General features: G+C 39.4%; 1 protein-coding gene across 1 annotated transcript in view; it reads left to right on the forward strand.

Annotated features, from left to right (window-relative positions):
* Positions 1-1,047: 1,047 nt before the first annotated feature.
* LOC117387570 (poly(ADP-ribose) glycohydrolase-like) overlaps positions 1,048-22,022 on the forward strand; it is a 50,509-nt gene continuing 29,534 nt past the window's right edge. Inside the window, exons 1-8 of the mRNA XM_055229726.1 lie at positions 1,048-1,435; positions 2,401-2,486; positions 3,605-4,245; positions 6,025-6,147; positions 7,108-7,194; positions 7,401-7,475; positions 18,722-18,814; positions 20,676-20,830. Coding sequence (XP_055085701.1) covers positions 1,329-1,435; positions 2,401-2,486; positions 3,605-4,245; positions 6,025-6,147; positions 7,108-7,194; positions 7,401-7,475; positions 18,722-18,814; positions 20,676-20,830 — 1,367 coding nt within the window. The 5' untranslated portion in view covers positions 1,048-1,328. The remainder of the gene's footprint in view (positions 1,436-2,400; positions 2,487-3,604; positions 4,246-6,024; positions 6,148-7,107; positions 7,195-7,400; positions 7,476-18,721; positions 18,815-20,675; positions 20,831-22,022) is intronic.

Below are 22,022 nucleotides of genomic sequence, written 5' to 3' on the forward strand. Positions count from 1 at the left end.
AGCCGGATAAACATATATTTTGGATGAACTGTGCCTCCAAAATTAAAAACGGTAAAAAATAAAAATAAAAAAATGAGTTTGACCCGTCTATATATAAAATACATCAGTGCCCTCTAGTGGACAAAATCACATTTAGCCTGAACGATCCGAAGCTTTTGGATCCGTTCGTTTCAAAGAGCCGTTCAAAGGATTGGCCCTTTTATTATTTATTTAAATGACAGAATCCAATGTGAAAGCTCATTTTATCTACAAACTAATCACAGAGAGGAATGAGCAGGGCTGAGATTTGATTAAAATGGTTAAACTGTTATTATTATTATTTTTATTTATTTATTTATTTATATTTTAATTTTTATATTTTTTTGCACAAAGCTCTCACTCGTGTCGTCCGCTTGTTTTTCCAAGTTGATCCTTATACTTCCTATAAATGCTCTTTTAATGTTAATTTTATGAATATTATTTATGTTTTGATTTGCTGTATTGTGATTTTAATTATGTTATTTATTCTGTAAAACTCTTTGAATGACTTTGTGAACCAACTGTACTGTCCAAACTTATTTATCTTGTGTTGCTTACTTTGTCTGACATTATATTGTTTATTGTAACATGGAAGACAAAATTGCAATTCCATTTTAAACATGAATTTAATTTTATTTTATTTATTTTTTATTTCATTTCATTTTATTTTATTTTATTTTATTTTATTTTATTTTATTTCATTTCATTTCATTTCATTTCATTTCATTTCATTTCATTTCATTTCATTTCATTTCATTTTATTTTATTTTATTTTATTTTATTTTATTTTATTTTATTTATTTATTTTATTTTACCAAAAACAAAATAAATATGTGATTTTGAACAAAGACTAAATAACCTTGCATTGTTAAGTGAATAAAATGCATATCTGTGTTAATAAAATACTATTTACTGTCACAGAAAAGCGTGAATTCTATTTAAAAAAAAACAACATAATGTATTTCTTAAAACGTCCACGCGATGGTGCTGTTTCAACGTGAAAAGCAGCACTGAAATCTCGCGATACTTGAGCTCATGCGGTAGTGTTTATTCTGTGCCACAGGACGTGACAAGGCTGCAGTTTTTATACTATTTCCTTAAAAAATAAATTAAATATAAGCGTGTTATTAGAACCCAAGGACTGGCCAAAAGCGGATTTATGAACAGTTTTAATTTAAGCCTTTTACTTTAGCACAAAACTGTGATTTAGCCGCAGTTAGCCGAGGATGCTAACTGTCATTGTTATGGGGGAGTCATTGTACACAGAGTTAGCATAAACATTATTACTTTTCTTTATATTTTTCCACTGTATGGCCGCGAAACATTTATTCAAAGTTGCTCGTCACGTTGGAAAAGGATTTATTAAGAATTCAAACCGGTTAAAAACATTATCTTTGGTGACATTTCCAGTTAAATTGTGAGTATAAAATAATGTGCAGAAATAACTGGTGTAATGTAATGGAAAATTCTAATTAATGATGCAAAAGTCATGTTTTTTTTTTTTTTAATTAAATCATTAGCAGTGAATTGTAGTTTATATATTATTTTCAATGCATTTCTGTTGTGTTTTACTTTTGGATTTTACTATAATTTCTGTGGGACTTTCTTATTTTTAACAGATATATGTGTTTAGGAAGTATCAATATTAGAAAAAAACAACAAAAAACACATAAATGGGCATAATTTGATCTTTCCTGAACAGTTTTATCTTGAGTTTTATCAGAACTAGTGTAAATGTTGTGTATAAACTTTTATTTTATCTTGAAAATTACAATATTTTCCAAAAAATAGCTGCTAAAAATTATTATTTGGACATCAAAATCAGTGTGTTTTACTTTTGGCTTTTACTATAATTTCTGTTGTACTTTTCTTATTTTTAACAGATACAGATATATGTTTTTGATTGTATTAGGTTTGACAAAAGTATCGAGTATCCAGTACTGAGACGAGATACTCATTTAAGGAAATATCAATACTGACAAAAAATATATATATATTAAAAAAATCACATAAATGGACGTAATTTGATCTTTCCTGAACAGTTTCGTCTTGAGTTTTATCAGAACTAGTGTAAATGTTGTGTATAAACTTTTATTTTATCTTGAAAATTACAATATTGTCCAAAAATAGATTTTAAAAATGATTATTTGGGGATCAAAATAACTTTAGTATAGAAAACAAGTTTGAAATTTTAATATTTTGCGACAAACTTCTATTCACACTTAAGTTCAATTCAATTTTATTTATTTAGGACATTTAAAATACAACTTAATCTGCCCAAAGAGCTTCACATAAAGTAAACACAAACAGATATAAACAAAATACAACACCGCTATGTATTTAATGATATTTATGATTTTATTTCATTTTATTTTATTCCAGATTGACGTCTGTTACTGACTGTGAACCTCTGCCCAAGAAAACTGAGACACGCTGCGACGCACAATCTTCTGTTTCATCTGCGTCAGGTAAAAATAACACGACAAACGGAGATTAAAGTTTAAAATTCAGCTTGTATTTACGATTTTATAAACTGTTCGTGGTTTAACATTGAGGTGCGGGGGCTGTTTTTTGCAGAATTTGGTTTTTAAGGTTCAAAATTGAGACGTTTTGACCCGATTTGTGGTTAATATCTGTTGTCGCTGACTGTACTGCATAAAAACAGGGTCAAAGGTCAATGTCTTTTCTTTCCGCACAAAAAGCACTAAGGTCCAGGTCTGCGTAGTACTTTAGTTTTTCAAAATAAAATGCTAAAGTTTCAAACAAAAATGTCGATTTCTAAGCAAAAGACTCGATGCCGATCCCGATAATAATCCACATTAAACGGTAGAACGTTCTTTTCTATTCCGTCGTTTTATCTGTGTAATCCCTCGATCGCTCAGGTAGTTTCCATAGCGGTCCATGTAGTGTTTCCCTTTAAAAGAGGAAACCACGCCCCTTCATAGTCTTAACTTTTGTCCCCACAGTCTGAAAAGAAGCTGGTGACACGAATAACACTTTCTGCTTCTCGTCTTGTCAAAACGCGGGATCGCCAGTCCATATTTTTTCAGTTCCGATACTGATTTCGATACTGCGAGTTAAAGTATCATCCGATTTCCCGATATCAGCCGATACCAGAGACTGAAAAAAACATTTATTCCCTTAAATCTAAAATAAAATAAGACTAAAAAGGATCCAAATGTGTTATCTGCGGCAGAACGTCTTTGTGCAAATAAAATCAGTTTATGTGTCCAACCAGGATATCGACAGAACCGATATTTGGGAGCCGATATCTGACCCAGCGCTTTTTTTTCAGTATTGGTGCTGATAACCGATAAATAAATAGTATCTCTTTCTACAGAAGTAACGATATTTAAATTGTTTTCAGTCCATTTTTGAGCAGTTAAGGCAAAAAGTCACATTTATACTTTTAAAAATTAATTAAAATTATTCAAATCTGGATCGTTTGCGCCGTTTTTGTCCTGTGAATGTGACTTTTTTAGTATCGATACTTGCTCAAACGAGTGTCCAGTTCGATTAGTATTTGATTTTCAAGACATTTGACGACCCAACTTCTAATTTTTAACTTTACAAACCTCTTCTCCAGCTTCCTCTTTCCAGATTCCAACAAATGGTGCGTCACGTTCGTCGGATAAAGCCATGGATTTGAAATCGAAGAACGGAACGGGATCGCCGCCGCGCGGAGCTACGCTAAAGGACGGACGTCAAAAACAACAAAAAAAGATAATAAACACGCTAGACTGTTGGTTGACGAAGCCTCGGAAACCTGCGAGTTCAGACGTAGAGACCGGAAACCAAGAAGAAATGGAAATAAGCGACGAAAATCCGGTTCAAAGCGGCGAAGGCGATAAAACGGAGAGTCGGGACGCGGTTTACGACGAGGAAGAAACTCAACTTTTAACATCGCAAGATCTGGAAGAAAACGCCGCCAAAAAAAACGAAACGTCTCCTCCGAAGAGTTACGTGAAACCCAAAGTGAAAATAACCGATTTCTTCCCGGGGTCGTCGTCTCAGGGCGCGTCCGTGAAGCGCAGCAGGATGGACGTGTCGGATGGGTCGTCGTTGGAGGAGGAGGAGAAAGAGGAGGAGGACGCCGGGTCTGCGGAGGGTCGGCCCGATGTGAAGTGGCTCGGGACCCCCATCGAGGAGCTGAAGAGGAGGCCCGAGTGTGGAGCCCCTCTGCCCAGACTCAGGAACGATCCACAGAGGCACACGGTCATGATACGGGTAAGTGCGCTAAATGTCCCCTGTGTGTGTGTGTGTGAGGCTAACTGGAGGCACTGCTCTGTCTGAAGAACCGCTCAGACTTTAATCCGACTTTTATTTTAACACAATCTGACCAGAAAGAGCCGATTTTAGCTCAACTACAACAGGTGATTTGATGATTTGTGCTGTTAAACAAAGCTCCTCTCTAATAACATTACAGCCACAAGCTAGCATTAGCATTAGCATTAGCATTAGCCAACAGTTTTTCCGTTAGTCGCTCTCACGTTTCTGTGTAAAATCAAACTCCTGACCATGACCGCGAGAAAATGTGCTGTTTAAATCCATTTAGTGTTTTTTTCTTGAGTTTTCAGATCATTTTAACACTTTTTGGGTGGTTGTTGCTAATGTGTGCGTCGTGTCACCATGGTAACTGCTGAACGTTCATCCAGAGACATCCATGCACCCAGGATTTTAGCTGCTCCCATCCATTAAATATGATGTTGTGATGTCGTCTGATACACAAGTACATAATGTACAATATAGATTATATAATATAAAAATAATATACATATAATATACATATAATATACATATAATACATAAGACACTTACTGCGTCGACAAATCAAAAGAGAACATTTAATACATTTGTACAAAAAGTAAAACAACAAGCAAAAAAGTATCATTAAAAAAAAGTATCAAAAAAATGGTCCTGGTTTAGTCCCGGTCTAGTCCCGGTCTAGTCCCGGTCTAGTCCCGGTCTAGTCCCGGTCTAGTCCCGGTCTAGTCCCGGTCTAGTCCCGGTTTAGTCCCGGTTTACACCTGGTTTAGACCTGGTTCAGTCCTGGTTTAGTCCTGGTTTAGTCCTGGTTTAGTCCTGTGTTTTAGTCCTGGTTCAGTCCTGGTTCAGTCCTGGTTTAGTCCTGGTTTAGTCCTGTGTTTTAGTCCTGGTTCAGTCCTGGTTCAGTCCTGGTTTAGTCCTGGTTCAGTCCTGGTCTAGTCCTGGTCTAGTCCTGGTCTAGTCCTGGTTCAGTCCTGGTTCAGTCCTGGTTTAGTCCTGGTTCAGTCCTGGTCTAGTCCTGGTCTAGTCCTGGTCTAGTCCTGGTTCAGTCCTGGTTTAGTCCTGGTTCAGTCCTGGTCTAGTCCTGGTCTAGTCCTGGTTCAGTCCTGGTTCAGTCCTGGTTTAGTCCTGGTCTAGTCCTGGTCTAGTCCTGGTCTAGTCCTGGTTCAGTCCTGGTTTAGTCCTGGTTCAGTCCTGGTCTAGTCCTGGTCTAGTCCTGGTCTAGTCCTGGTCTAGTCCTGGTTCAGTCCTGGTTCAGTCCTGGTTTAGTCCTTATTTAGACCTGGTCTAGTCCAGATTCAACATAATCTTTGTGACTCCAGCCCCAGGACCAAGGACCAGATGAACCAAAGAGTCAAAATAAAACCTTAAAATAATAATAATAATAATCAAAATAAAACATTTTATTATTAAACTTGTTTTATTTGAGTCAGTTTGTCTCGTTCAGACTCTTTTATCTCCGGCCTCTTCACATTTTCATTAAACTCTGGATTGTACTTTCGCTCGTTTAACTTTTTCTGAACGTGATGAAACTTCTGATCATTGAGTTGAATCACGTGGGACTTTTTTCACTTTAGACTTTTAAAGGACAGCGTTGGGTCTGACTCCAGGGTGTTTAAATCCTGAGACTCCACACGTCCTTAGTGTCGTCGGAGCTGCAGAATAAACCCCAGTTTGACTTTGTCGTTGAGCTGCAGAATAAACCCCAGTTTGACTTTGTGGTTTTCCTCCCGACTCCAGACCGACCTCCTCCGTCCCGGGTCCCTCCCTGCTCCTCACCCGTCTGCTTTCCACGACGTTTGGGACGAGGTTCACGTGAAGATGCCCTGCTCCAGCAAGAGTCTGTTTCCAGTGCGAGACGAGGTCAAAACGCACACACACACACACACACACGACATGACACGAAATACCAGTGTGGACATTTACACAAACGCACAAAACTACTTCTCTTTACACAAAATGACGTCAAAATTCGCTTTTTCTGTCGCTTAAAACCACTAAACTTTTTTTTATTTCAGCCGTAATGTTTTGATAAAACTCTTCACGTCTTTATTTCTCGTGTGGGGACGTTTTTACAAATTTTTCAAGTTTATTAAATACTAAAAAAGACATTTAAATTAATTTACGTGACTCTATTTTACCTGTATTTAAAGCTGCAGTGTGTAACCTTCTGGAGGCGATGTGTCGATTATGTGTTTCCATAGAAATAATAAAGTTAAAACCACATTTCAGAACGTTCTCCGTGAAGATGTATTTATGTTTTAAGCCCCACTGTGGAATATTATCACAGAAGGAACAACTTTTCAATGATAAATGACAAAAAACGATGATGTTGAAACAAATTTGTGCGACAAAAACACAAAAACACGAGCAGATTTAAACCATAAAAACTATTAAAAATCTACAAAATTATTAAAAAATCACGCTCTGCACTAAATAAACAGCAGAATTAAACACTTTAGTCATTATTTTGTGTTAATAATGAGTCAGAAAAGTTATTTATTCAACTTTTTACAGCTTAAATCTCATCGTTTAGTCAAAAAAATAAACAAAAACGTCCCAGAAAAAGTCCTTTAAACTAAAAAAATATAGTTTCATCTTTCATTTACTGAACGATAAGTTGAGTTTCGGCGCAGAAAACGCAAACGCAGACTGGTTATTTTTTGGAAAGAAAGAAAATAAAGTCACATTTTACTTTTTAACTACAATCCTGATTTTCCAAACACATAAAAACTCGTTCTTTCTCGTTCTTTCTCGCTCGGTTCTTCCTCCGTCGAGCCTTTTCTAAATTAAAGTCGTTGTTTTTTGTTTGTTTTGTTGCAGGAAACGGATGATCTTGAAAATAAAAGCCGCTGGGAGCTGATTGAAGAATCTTTGAGCGGTGAATTTTCAGATCCGCTTGAACTTCAGGTAAAAAAAAAAAGTTAAAAAAAATAAAATAGACAAACTGTAATACTAGAAATGGCCACTAGAGGGAGACACAGCCCTAAAAATCAGCTTCTCCCCACAATCCTGGTTTTAAACAATAACTTTTCTTTTATTTGTGCGTGGATTTTAATAATAATGATCTAATTTTTATTATTTACAGCTATTTTTTTATTTTTTTATTTGAACAGAACGCCATTTTACGATACAACGCCTCCTACGCAAAGAAATGGGACTTCACTGCCCTGTATTTGTACTGCACTAAGGTAAGAAAAGGAGTCATTATTATGGAAGAAGTACTCAGTTTTGTGAAGTAAAAATACAAATACCAAAGCGAAAAATACTCAAGTAACAGTAAAAGTATCACGTGAAAAAACCTACGTGAGTAAAAGTGAAAAGCAACTGTTTAAAAATGAACTTAACGAGTAAAAACTAAAAGTATTTTGCAGATTTTGACACGTTTTAAAGCTTCAAATGTCCTGATTTTGATCAAGATTTGAGCTGAATTTTGTTAAATAGAAACGATTGAATTTATATTTTTGAATCCATATTTTCTCGACGTTTTTTATTTGTATATTTTTGTTTGTTCAAATTATAAATGTGTTCAAATTAAACCCTCGGTCTGTTCAGCAGGTGTCGAAGTAAAATAGAAATACTGCAGTTTTTCAGTCCTGTTCAGAAATGTAGTGGAGAAAGTACAGATACTGCTCTCAGATGTACTTGAGTAAAAGTAAAAAGTACACACTGTAACATGTACTCAAGTAAAAGTACAGATACTGCTCTCAAATGTAGTGAAGTAAAAGTAAAAAGTATCTGACCTATCTGATCTAAAATGTACTCGAGTAAAAGTAAAAAGTACACACTGTAAAATGTACTCAAGTAAAGTACAGATACTGCTCTCAAATGTACTCGAGTAAAAGTAAAAAGTATCTGACCTATCTGATCTAAAATGTACTCGAGTAAAAGTAAAAAGTACACTCTAACATGTACTCAAGTAAAAGTAAAAAGTACACACTGTAAATCGTACTCAAGTAAAGTACAGATACTGCTCTCAAATGTACTCGAGTAAAAGTAAAAAGTACACACTGTAAATCGTACTCAAGTAAAGTACAGACACTGCTCTCAAATGTACTCGAGTAAAAGTAAAAAGTATCTGATCTAAAATGTACTCAAGTAAAAGTAAAAAGTACACACTGTAACATGTACTCAAGTAAAGTACAGATACTGCTCTCAAATGTACTCAAGTAAAAGTAAAAAGTATCTGATCTAAAATGTACTCAAGTAAAAGTAAAAAGTACACACTGTATAATGTACTCAAGTAAAGTACAGATACCAAAGCTGTTACTTAAATACTTCACTACTTTTCCTTCATTACTGTCGATCACTCTCATCGTTTTCCTTTATTTTTCCGTGTTTTATCTGTTTTTGTCCTGGAAACTCAGAGCCAGACGGAAAAACTCGATAAAAATCCCGACATTGACGAACTTAACGACTCGACGTTGGATCTTTGACGGACGGGAGTTTAGACGTTCGTTTTCGTGCGAGTCGAATCAGCCGCTGTCAAACACTTTATGTGACGATAAATTAGATTAAAATCCGGTTTACAGAAGTGCGTTTGTAAAAGTGTCGTCGGCGTTCCCCGTGTGTGTGACGCTAGCTGGAGGCACTGCTCTGTCTGACGCTCTGTTTGACTTTAATCTGAGTTTTGTTTTAACACGGAGCTGATTTATCTGAGCTCATTTATTTAAACACGTCTGTCTCAAGTAACATTACAGTCACACGCTAGCTAGCATTAGCATTAGCGTTAGCGTTAGCCACCAGTTTTTCCGTCAGCCGCTCTCACCTTTTTGTGTAAAATTAAACTCTGAAACCCTGAGCTTTTATTAAAATCTGCTGTTTAAACCCATTTTTTTAAAACGCATTTTCAATTTTTCCACCAGTTTTCAAACCATTTAAAAACTTTTTTGTCGTGTCACCGTGGTAACTGCTGAACATTTCACCCTAGACATACATGCAGAGCCCCCATCCCCCCTTCAGCGTCATGTCTCTGTGAAGTATCAGTAGATCATGTTCAGGATTATTTCACTGATACAAAAATAAATATGAAAAAAGAAACATTACATTTATACTTTTATATATTTTTATTTAGAATTTACTTTATTTGACTTGTTTTATTTGAGCTTATTTTCCATCAACACGGACTAAACGTTTATGTAAAATAAGTAAAACAAAACGACAATTTTAAACTCAATTTTGGTACGAAGGACTAGACTCGATACTCGATACTCGATACCGATTCTGATGCCACAACGATAATAAAATCAAAATACTGTGATTTTCCTCATGAAATAGTTTTAGTTTTCTGTTCCCTGTGTGTGTGTGTGTTATATGTGTGTGTGTGTGTAATCCTCAGTGTGCAGGAGAAGAAGAGGAAGAGGAGAGGAAGGAGGAGAGAGGGTTAAAGGAATGGAGAGAGGAAAGAGAAGATGAGAGAAAGAGGAAGAGAGAGAGAGGAAGGAGGTAAAAGAACGAGGAGAAAGAGAGAGGAAGGAGGAGAGGGGAAAGAAGATGAGAGAAAGAGAGGAAGAAGGTAAAAGAATGAGGAGAAAGAGAGAGGAAGGAGGTAAAAGAATGAGGAGAAAGAGAGGAGAAGGTAAAAGAATGAGGAGAAAGAGAGAGGAAGGAGGAGAGAGGAAAGAGGAGATGAGAGAAAGATGGAGAGAGAGAGGAGGGAGGAGAGAGTGAAGATGAGGAGAGGGGGAGGAGAGAGTGAAGATGAGGAGAGGGGGAGTAGAGAGAGTGAAGATGAGGAGAGGGGGAGTAGAGAGCAGAGAGGTGCAGTCGTTCTCTCTGACTGTGTTTTATTCAGACACATCAGGATGAACAGAATCAGGAAACGTTCAATTCTGTCGACGGGACATTTTTAGTGTCAATATCTGCCAGAAATTATCAGTTTTTGTATCAATCAGTTTCTGTTTTTCTATATTTTTGAAACCCCCACGCCCCAGTACACACATATCGTGAAAGTGAAATATAAAAATAGTTCTGTTAACCTGAAAACGACTGAAATACGACGTGAAAAAGGCGGCGTTTCCTGACCTGGCGTCGCCTCTTAAATCGCCCGCGTGACGCCGTTTTCTCATCCGCTCTAATGTCATTTCCTCGTCACACACAGACCCGGAGTTGTGTTTTGTTTCACACGTTTAACACATAAAACCTGCATATTTAAGCTGAGTTCTTCACCCAAACTGAAAACACTCTGTTCCACCTTGTGATGTCATCATGTGGCGATACAGGAAGTGCTCCACTGTGTTTCTAAACTCCACCTTCATTTATAGAACAATTTGGGTTTAATTTCAGCTTCTGGAGTCGCGGATTTCGACTGAACTAAAGGTCAAAAGGTCGACGTTAACGTGAAAACTCCCACTTGATGACATCACGAGGTGGAACAGGGCGTGTTTTTGACGCGTTAACAGATTTAAACACGACTTAAAGACACAAGAGTCAGTTTTTATATCATTTTTTTTTGTGTTTATTTTCCTCGGTGTGTGTGAGATTTACGTCACAGACCTGTTTTCATGTCTGTCTCTCCCTCTCTCCTTTCTGTCTGTCTGCCCCTTCCTCCTTCCATCTCTCGTTTCGCTTCTGTCTATGTCTTCCTCTTTTTCTCTCTCTCCCTCCCTCTCCTCTTCTCTCTTCTTCCCACTTCCTCCTTTCGCTCTCCCTCCCTCAGTCCCCAACTTTGTCCATCCGTCTTTCGTCTTTGTTTTTCCTCTCTCTTTCTTTTCCCCTTTACCTCCCTCGTCTCTGCCCCTCCCCCTCCTCCTCCGCCCTCCTTCACCCTCCATGTTGTTTCTCCTCTCTCTCCTTCTATCCTCCCTCCTCCTCTTCATCCCTCCCCTGCTTTCTCCACCCATCTATCATCTTTACGTCTCTCTCTCCCAACTCTCTTTCCACTTCTTCCATCCCTCCCTCCCCCGCTCTCTTCATCCATCTATCATCTTTGCTTCTCCTGTCTCTTTCTCTCTCCCCTCCCTCCCTCCCTCTCTCTCCCTTGTTCTCTCTCTATCTGACTCCCTCCCTCTCCCCCCCTTTACCTCAGTCTGCCTTTCCCCCTCTCTTTCCCGCTCCCCCCTCCTCTCCCCCCTACCTTTTCCCTCTCTCTCCCTCTTTCCCTTCTTCCCTCTGCCCCCCTCCTTTACCCTCTCTCTCTGTCCTCCCTCCCTCCGTCTTTTTCCCTCTCTGTCCTCCCTCCTTCTCTCTTCCGCTCTCTCCCTCCCTCTCCCTCCCTCCGTCTGGTTTATAAATGAACTACACCGGCCCATTTGGCGTCTTGTCTCTCTGTCTCTCTCTCTCTCTGTCCTCCGTCCCTCTCCCTCCCTCTCTCTCTCCCTCTCTCCTTCTCTCTCCCTCCCTCCCTCTCTCCCTCCCTCTCTCCCTCCCTCCCTCCGTCTGGTTTATAAATGAACTACACCGGCCCATTTGGCGTCTTGTCTCTGTGTCTCTCTCTCTCTCTGTGTCCTCCCTCCTTCTCTCCCTCTCTCCTTGTCTCTCCCTCCCTCTCCCTCTCTCTCTCTCCCCCCCCCCCCTCCCTCCCTCCCTCCGTCTGCTTTATAAATGAACTACACCGGCCCATTTGGCGCCTTGTCTCTCTCTGTCCTCCCTCCTTCTCTCTCCCTCCCTCCCTCCCTCCCTCCCTCTCTCTCCCTCCCTCTCTCTCTCCCTCTCTCTCTCCCTCTCTCCCTCCCTCCCTCTCTCCCTCCCTCCCTCCGTCTGCTTTATAAATGAACTACACCGGCCCATTTGGCGTCTTGTCTCTGTGTCTCTCTCTCTCTCTGTGTCCTCCCTCCTTCTCTCCCTCCTTCTCTCTCTCCCTCTCCCTCTCTCTCCCTCCCTCCCTCTCTCTCTCCCTCCCTCCCTCCCTCCGTCTGCTTTATAAATGAACTACACCGGCCCATTTGGCGCCTTGTCTCGTGTGTTGACACTTACCTTTGTAACTGTTCTCCTTGCTCTTGTTCCGATCCGTTCGTATTAAACTGGTCTATTTTTCCCCATAAAAAACGTGCGTTTTTCCCAAACAGGCGACGTTCCAAATGGATTCCTGTCACTTTGATCCATAGAGCTGTAATAGCTTTTACACACTTTGAATGCAGCTGCGCACAATAATTTAATCGGTTTCACCAAAAGGTCAGATTTGGGAAGTTGTCAAGACAAAATACATATTAAACGGTTACGCGTCAGGTCTGTGGAGCGTGGATCCTAATGGGAATTGTAATGCATAATGTTATTTAATCCGGTTTCATAGCGAGCGTGCCCACGGGCTACAGCCGCCTCCGTGATTTAAACACATTTAAACTGTAAAAAGGTGAAGCGTTTGAGACGTGGGTTTGGTCTGAAACGGCTAAAGGTCTTTGGTTTTCGATGTGTGGTATAATGTGGGAAACTGCTGCGCGATACGGGAAAATCACATCACGCGGGAATCTTCTCGTAGCGTAGTTTGCATATGGCCGTGTAGATGTCTCTGTTGCGACTCGGGGCGTGAAACTTCAACCTGTTACACGTCCGTCTTTCAGCGCACATGAGTCAAGTAACGTAAATCAAAACACGTAAACCCGCGTGAGAATCGAAGAACAAAAACCCGCGTGAGAATTGAAGAACGTAAACCCGCTTGAGAATCAAAAAACGTAAACCCGCGTGAGAATCAAAAAACGTAAACCCGCTTGAGAATCAAAAAACGTAAACCCGCGTGAGAATCAAAAAACGTAAACCCGCTTGAGAATCAAAAAACGTAAACCCGCGTGAGAATCAAAAAACGTAAACCCGCGTGAGAATCGAAGAACGAAAACCCGCGTGAGAATCGAAGAACGAAAACCCGCGTGAGAATAAAAAAACGTAAACTAACCTGCTAACCTGCTAGCTACTGCGTTTCAAACAGGAAGTGATCATGTGCGCTTAAATGTTCGTATTAACCCTCTACATGATCCTGTAAATCAAGATCTGAACATTAAAAACAGACAAATCAGACGCCGAGGTCAGTCCCGCTAGCGTTAGCAACAGGTTTGATTGACAGCGTTGCTAGGCGCCCGCTCCCTGCTAACCCGGCGGTGCGTGAAGGGGCGTTACCTTCAACAGCCTCGCTCCTGATTGGCTCTTTGGTTTATTCAAATTTTATCACTTAAATAAAAGTACAGATACCAGAGCTGAGAAATACTCGAGTAAAAGTATCACATGGAAAAATCTACTGAAGTAAAAGTATTAAAGTACCTGTTTTAAAATGTACTTTAAGAGTGAAAAGTAAACGTATTTTGTGTAGATTTTCAGATCTTACGAAGCTTCAAATGTGGAGATTTTGATAAAGATTTAAAATACGTTTTGTTCAACAGAAACATCAGCGTTTTTTTTTTTTTTTTCTGTTTTTATTTGTATTTTTGTTCAAATTACAATCGTGCTAAAAAAATAAACCCTCACCCTTTTCCACAGATCTCAAAGTAAAATAAAAATACTTTAACTTTTCAGTCCTGTTCAAAAAACGTAGCGGAGTAGAAAGTACAGATACTGCTCTCAAATGCACTGAAGTAAAAGTAAAAAGTACACACTTAAAACAGTACTTCAGTAATATTTGTGTTATAAAACAGCGAGTTCTCGGGTCTAGTCACTAATCGAGATGACGAGGTTCAACATTTGTGAGTTTACCTTTTGGATATTTCACGATAAAGAACAACGTGGTCAATAGGAAACACTGTCTTCTGCCCCCATCTGGTCGTACGACGCCACTGCATTCTATAAAACACCAAAGACGCTGAATCTTGACCCTCGTGTGTGTTGTTTTGGAGAGTCCCTGCCGCCCTGGCCCTCAGACTGACAGGTGAATGGGTGACTGACAGGTGCAGCGGCCTCATTAAATATTCATGTGTTGTTTTTTTTTCTTTTTTCTTTCATCTTCAGACTCACACGGGCCGGTGATGGACAGAGTGTGCGTTCAAATGGAGTTGTGTTTACTAAAGCGACGGCGGGTCAGGCCGGAAGACGAATCTCGATTTCGATACTAAGGGATTCGCTCAATACTCGATACTGATTACGATACCACAGTGACAAGACAAAACACGCTCCTTTTTTTAGTAATCGACATAAACTGTATGTATAAGTGGACGTAGCTAACCTGCTAGCCGCCGCGTTCAAAATAAGACGTGATCATGGACGCACTTCAGGCTCCGTTGACTCTGGCTCCAATTCATGTCATTTTGGTGTTAAATGTTCGTATTAACCCTCTACATGATCCTGGGGTACATTTTATTGAGTAATTTATTTTATTTTATTGTATTTGTATTTGGAGGAGTTTTGTTTATTATTTTTATTATATATATATATATATTTTTTTTTTTTGAGTTTTCATGGTTTTTTTTTTGTTTTTTTTGTTATTTTGAGGGTTTTTTTGTTTGTTTTTTTTTTTTTTTTTTGGGGGGGGGGTATTTTGAGGATTTTTTGGGGTTATTTTAATATTTTTTTTGTTGTTGTCTTGAGGTTTTTTTAGTTTATTTTCTTTATCTTTTTAGTTATTTTGAGTTTTTAGGTTTTTTTTGTTTGATTTTTTTTTTTGTTATTTTGAGTTGGGTTTTTTGGGGTTTTTTTTGGGGGGGGGGTTATTTTGAGGATTTTTTTGGGGTTATCTTTATAATTTTTTTGTTGTCTTGAGGTTTTTTTTTAGTTTATTTTCTTTATCTTTTCAGGTTTTTTGTTTTTGTTTTTTGTTTTTTGTTTTTTTTTTGTTATTTTGAGTTTTTAGGGTTTTTTTATTTTTATTTTTTTGTTATTTTGAGTATATTTTGTTGTGTTTTTTTTTTTTGGGGGGGGGGGGGTTATTTTGAGGATTTTTTGGGGTTATTTTTATAATTTTTTTGTTGTCTTTGTTGTTATAATTTTTTTGTTGTCCATAATTTTCTCTATTATCAACAAAACCTCCTGTTTCATTCTGCATAAAAATGTCTCTCCGTGTTGTTTAAATCTGTACAAAACATTCAGTCTCTTTCCCAAATCTTCACGACGTGTTTAAAATGTAAACTTAATTAAATCCGGTATTAAAACATAAAATAATTGGATATTTTTCCCCAAATCGTGCGGCGCTAGCGTGGGTTCAAAGTTTAAATACCCAGATTTATTTATTTTTATTTATCTCGAGAGCACGTACACTCTCTTTGTCATGGCGTCCTAAAATTACAGAAGGAAAAACCCGCTTTATTGTCGTTCGTAGCGCGTCGCCGTAGCTCACGTATTACCTCACTTGTTCAAAGGTCACTCTAAAATGGCCGTATTTCCCGTAGACTTAAATCTCCTGCCTGATCCGCGTCAGCTAGGTCTCTGTGTGATTACGTTGTCATGTTTTGATGTAGCGGCTTGTGTAACGTCACCTCCTCAGTTAGCCGTGTTAGCGTGATCTACGGCTAGCGTCGTCCTGCGCCGCGCGCCGCAGACTCTGGACATTCATAACCCCACAGGAGCGGTTTATGACCACAGGGACGCCATTATTTACCACGGCGTTTAGCCAGGGCCCCGCGCGACGCACGGAGATATAAATGTACACGGAGGAGGCACTGCTGCTACTACTACTACTACTGCTATGATATAAATGTACACGGAGGAGGCACTGCTGCTACTACTACTACTACTGCTATGATATAAATGTACACGGAGGAGGCACTACAGCTAGTACTACTACTACTACTACTACTACTACTGCTATGATATAAATGTACACAGAGGAGGCACTACTGCTACTACTACTACTACTACTACTACTACTACTGCTACTACTGCTACTGCTATGATATAAATGTACACAGAGGAGGCACTACAGCTACTACTACTACTACTACCACTACTACTACTACTACTACTACTGTGATATAAATGTACACGGAGGAGGCACTACTACTACTACTACTACTACTACTACTACTACTACTACTACTACTACTACTACTACTACTACTACCACTACTACTACTACTACTACTACTGTGATATAAATGTACACGGAGGAGGCACTACTACTACTACTACTACTACTACTACTACTACTACTACTACTACTACTACTACTACTACTACTACTACTACTACTACTGCTATGAGATAAATGTACACAGATCTTGACACCTACTGCTGGCTACTACCATTATGGCTACTACTACTACTACTTCTGCTGCTACTACAACTATGACTACCACTACTACGATATAAATGTATTACTTACTACTGTTGCAAGTACTACTACTACTACTACTACTACTCCTCCTCCCAGTTGTATTTTTGTAAGTTTGAGCCTGGTGCTTTGTGAGAAAACGCTGGGAAAACGAGGTGTCAGTGTCGTCGTGTCCTTAGGCAAGACACTTTTCTCTACGGGTGGATAGATAAATGGTTCACCAGTGTACACAGACGCCGGGGGAAGGCGGCTGAAGTGTCTTGCCCAAGGACACAATGGCAGTGTTCATCTGTAGAACTGGAAGCTACCAACCAACGTGTGAATCTGACCGCTCTACTTCTATTGTTTATGTTTCGAGAGCGGGATTTGAACCACCAACCTTCAGATCAGTGGACAATAACTGCTCTACCGACTGAGCCGCCGTCCCCGCTTTATCGTCCCGGGAGGTGAAGTTTGTCCTCTAACCCCAGACCCGTGAGAAACATTCAAACTCTGCGCAGAAAAGTCGGGAGTTGACCCCGAACTTCACGTCAAAGATGGCGACTCATCTGACACGTTTAAACTTCAGCTTTATCTTCCATTTTAGTCTCAATGCATCATGGGAAGTTGAACCCGTGACTCAGGTGCGGGGCCGATCGTTATTACGTTAGCGCGGTCTGAAACATCACCTTGACATTTGCGTCGCGGCGGTACGGAAATGCGAATTACGTAAAACATTGCGGAGCGTTGAATCACGTAAACGGGTCAAATCTGAGCAGTTTAAACGGACGGGTCGATTAGAAGAGGCTCCCGCTGAGTCACGGCGCTCTACGGCCTTTGTTTCCTTCATATTTGGGATTTCCGTTTCGCGAATTTGACATTTGCACGTGTGGAATCCATGGGAACAGAGATAATAACATTACCATCGATCGTAACGTGCGGTACAACGGGAGTAACCTTGTGTCCGTGAGTCACGCTTGAGCCCACATTTAGTGAGCGCTGTGGCGTTTCACAAAGTCTGAGTCGTTTAAATGTTGTGCACTTGTTATAGAGACGTTTAAAGTTTGTAAAATGGACATCCGGCTCCGTCGACTCTGGCTCCGATTCACTTTCTATTGATGAACTGTCTCCTCTCTCTGTCTCTGCTGCTTCAGACTCGTCATTTTGGTGTTAAATGTTCGTATTAACCCTCTACATGATCCTGGGGTACATTTTTTTGAGTTTTTTTTTTTTTTTTTTTGAGGGGTTTTGTTTGTTATTTTTATTATAATTTATTTATTTATTTTATTTTTATTTGTTATTTTGAGTTTTCAGGTTTTTTTTTATTTTTATTTTGAGTTTTTAGGGTTTTTTTTGTTTGATTATTTTTTTGTTATTTTGAGTTTGTTTTTTTGTTTTTTTTTGGGGGGGGGGGTATTTTGAGGATTTTTTGGGTTTATTTTTATTTATTTTTTGTTGTCTTCAGGGGTTTTTTTTTTGTTTATTTTCTTTATCTTTTTAGTTATTTTGAGTTTTTTGTTTGTTTTTTTAGTTATTTTTAGTTTTTTTTTTTGTTTAATTATTTTGAGGTTGTTTTTTAGTGTGAACTTTAGCGTGAAGTTTAGTGTGTCGTTTATCGTGACGTTTAGTGTGACATTTAGTGTGACGTTTATCGTGTTGTGTGTCGTTTTTTGCACCAAACCCACTGTCTCTGATCCAGACCTGGTTCATTTCCTACAGTCCGGTCAGTTTCACTTTCACATTAGTGCAGTTATTTGTCGCCCTCTGAGGTGAATAAATTCTAAAATCTCAGTGGATTTATTTTATTGTGATTATGAAAACCACAGTTTAAATGTTGACTCTTTCATATTTATAATCTGTGTATCATTCATTTTGTTTTTGAAAGATGAAAGACATTTATAAAAAGTCCAAAACAATGAAACAAAAAGTGAATTTGCCTTTAATCTGAATTAAATAATGATCAGGACAGTCCTGGACTAGACCCGTAGAACTCACTGTACTACAGTAAAACTTTGAACAGTACTAACCTCGGCCGCCTCCATCTGTATTAAATATTTTGGCCTGTAGTATTTTATGACGTCGTCTGAAACATGTTATCACAGTGATAAAGTGATATTTTAATTTGTGTTTACGTCTTTAACTTGACCCGTGCCGATCTGTTTGATTCATTTATATTTTTATTATTTCATTCTGATGTTGTTTCTTGTAAAGTTTGACGAGCTCAGAGTCTGATTTAAAAACTGTAAACTCACATCTGCCTCTTGATCCACATTAAACAAACATTTCTGAATTTTAATTTTAAATCAAACATTAAACTCCAGCTGTTTGTCTCAGGTCCTGGACCCGGACTCGGCCGAACATCTGTTTGAGTCAGTGCTGCCAGAGATGGTGCAGTTAGCACTGAGAGCACCGAGGCTAATAACCAAGGTATGAAGTACTACTGCTACTACTACTACTACTACTACTACTACTACTACTACTACTACTACTACTACTGCTACTGCTACTACTACTACTACTACTACTACTACTACAGTTAACACTGAGAGCGCCAAGGCTAATAACCAAGGTATGAAGTACTACTACTACTACTACTACTACTACTACTACTACTACTACAGTTAGCCCTGAGAGCACCAAGGCTAATAACCAAGGTATGAAGTACTACTACTACTACTACTACTACTACTACTACTACTGCTACTACTACTACTACTACTACTGCTGCTACTACTACTACTACTACTACTGCTACTACTGCTGCTACTACTACTACAGTTAGCCCTGAGAGCGCCAAGGCTAATAACCAAGGTATGAAGTACTACTACTACTACTACTACTACTACTACTACTACTACAGTTAGCCCTGAGAGCGCCAAGGCTAATAACCAAGGTATGAAGTACTACTACTACTACTACTACTACTACTACTACTACTACTACAGTTAGCCCTGAGAGCGCCAAGGCTAATAACCAAGGTATGAAGTACTACTACTACTACTACTACTACTACTACTACTACTACAGTTAGCCCTGAGAGCGCCAAGGCTAATAACTAAGAGAGGACAGACGCCTCCTGTAGAGATAAAAGAGTAAAAGTCTGAAGACGAGACTTAAAACACTCCACAGTGAAGCTTCTGACATCTTTCTCTCCCCCTCTCCTCTCTCCTCTCCTCTCTCCTCCTCTCCTCCTCCCTCTCTCCTCTCCTCCTCCCTCTCTCCTCCTCCCTCTCTCCTCCTCTCTTCTCTCCTCTCTCCTCTCTCCCCCTCCCTCTCTCCTCTCTCCTCTCCTCTCTCCTCCTCTCCTCCTCCCTCTCTCCTCCTCTCTTCCTCTCCTCTCCTCTCTCCTCCTCTCCTCTCTCCTCCTCCTCTCCTCCTCTCCTCCTCTCCTCCTCTCCTCCTCCCTCTCTCCTCTCTCCTCCTCTCTCCTCCTCCTCTCCTCTCTCCTCTCCTCTCTCCTCTCCTCTCTTCTCTCCTCTCTCCCTCTCTCCTCTCCTGTCCTCTCCTGTCCTCTCTCCTCCTCCTCTCTCCTCTCCTCTCTCCTCCTCTCCTCTCTCCTCTCTCCTCCTCTCCTCTCCTCCTCTCGTGTGTAAATCAGTCTAAATGTTCTTTTCTCTGGGGTCAGGGTCAGTTTGTATTGAACGTTTTTCCTTTGGTTCAATAGAATCTGTTTAAACCTCAGACAGAACTAAACCAGGACTAAACCAGGACTAAACCAGGACTAGACCAGGACTAGACCAGGACTAAACAGGACTAAACCAGGACTAAACCAGGACTAGACCAGGACTAGACCAGGACTAGACCAGGACTAAACCAGGACTAAACCAGGACTAAACCAGGACTAAACCAGGACAAAACCAGGACAAAACCAGGACTAAACCAGGACTAGACCAGGACTAAACCAAGACCAAACCAGGACCAAACCAGGACTGAACCAGGTCTAAACCAGGTCTAAACCAGGCCTAATCGTTGCTCAGTCTGTTTCTTAACAGTGCTGTTTATATTTGACCTGGAGAGTCTGGACCTGCTCTTCATCTAATCACTTAAACTCAAGAACATCCAGAAGAGATAGACTTTAATCACCTGGAACACTGAAGAGCACGACCAGGTCTAAACCAGGTCTAAACCAGGTCTAAACCAGGTCTAAACCAGGTCTAAACCAGGTCTAAACCAGGTCTAAACCAGGACTAAACCAAGACTAAACCAAGACTAAATCAGGACTAAACCCGGTCTAAACCTGGTCTAAACCCGGTCTAAACCAGGTCTACCCCTCTCTTCTCCTCCACAGCCTCTTCCTCTGCTGAAGCGAGGGATGACCCACTCCATCTCTCTGTCTCAGGAGCAGATTGCTTGTCTTCTTTCAAACGCATTTTTCTGCACATTTCCTCGAAGAAACTCCAGGAAAACCGAGTACCACAACTACCCCAACATCAACTTCTTCAGGTAACGAGTCCGGACGACAGCAGACACTCGGAGAGGAAGTCAGTTTAGCTTCAACTTAGAACCTTAAACTGCAGAAACGGCATCAAAAACATTCATTCTTATTTTGAGTGGGCTCGCCTCTGCACAGATCAGACCTGTAACTTATCCTGATGGTGTCAAACCTGATTTAAAAACATCCTAACTACTCACCAGGATGAGTTTATAAGAACGTTTCACGACTTTAAGACACGAGCGCAGTCGTCACGGTAAAGCTAACAACAACCAGCATGCTAACGCGCACTTCTGGATTTTCAAACTGCCGCTTTTACGATATATCTGGGCGTCGTCTGTGTAAAGAAGCGACCGAGCGAGTGCGACGTCACCCACGGCGTTCAGCTCCGAATGAAGCTCGTCGAGGCTAGCAGTTATAGCGGCTAATCTGGAGGCGTGTTCCGTGTTTGAAAATCTGAACCCTGAGTATCATAGCAACCAAAGAGCCAATCCATAGCGAGGTCGTTGAAGGTAACGCCCCTTCGTGCCCACGTTGTTGGTTCAGCAGGGAGCAGGCGCTTAGCAACGCTGTCAATCAAACCTGTTGCTAACGCTAACAGGAGCGACGTCATCAAAATGGCTGCCGTCAAAGGGGCAGATGTAAAATAAATCTGACTCATTTTTTTAATTTGTTCATTAACTGTTTTTGTATTTATTACTGTATTATTACAAAAATATGACAAATCCAACTGGAACTGCGTATCTCCTGGTAAACTGAGACTTTAAAACCATCATAGTTTTTAATTTACCCTGTCGAGTTTGAGTTTTACACATGTGCAATAGTGAAATAAAAACCCCAGGATCATGTAGAGGGTTAATAAAATAAATAAATAAAAATAAATAAGAAAAAAACAAATAAAAAAAACCCCAAAATAACAAAAAACAAACAAAAAAACTTGAAAAAAAACTATTAAAAAAATGATAATAAAAATAACCCTCATAATTACCAAAAAATAAATAAAAACAAAATAACTAAAAAAAGCAAACAAAAACTTAAAATAAGAAAAAAAAACTCAAAATAACTAAAAAAACAAACAAAAAAAACTTGAAAAATAAAAAAATAAAAAATCTATTAAAAAATGATAATAAAAATAACAATCAAAAATCCTCATAATTACCAAAAAATAAATAAAAATAAAAACAAAATAACTCAAAAAAAAGA

The sequence above is a fragment of the Periophthalmus magnuspinnatus genome, chromosome 19 (assembly GCF_009829125.3).
Source record: "Periophthalmus magnuspinnatus isolate fPerMag1 chromosome 19, fPerMag1.2.pri, whole genome shotgun sequence".
Taxonomy (NCBI): domain Eukaryota; kingdom Metazoa; phylum Chordata; class Actinopteri; order Gobiiformes; family Gobiidae; genus Periophthalmus; species Periophthalmus magnuspinnatus.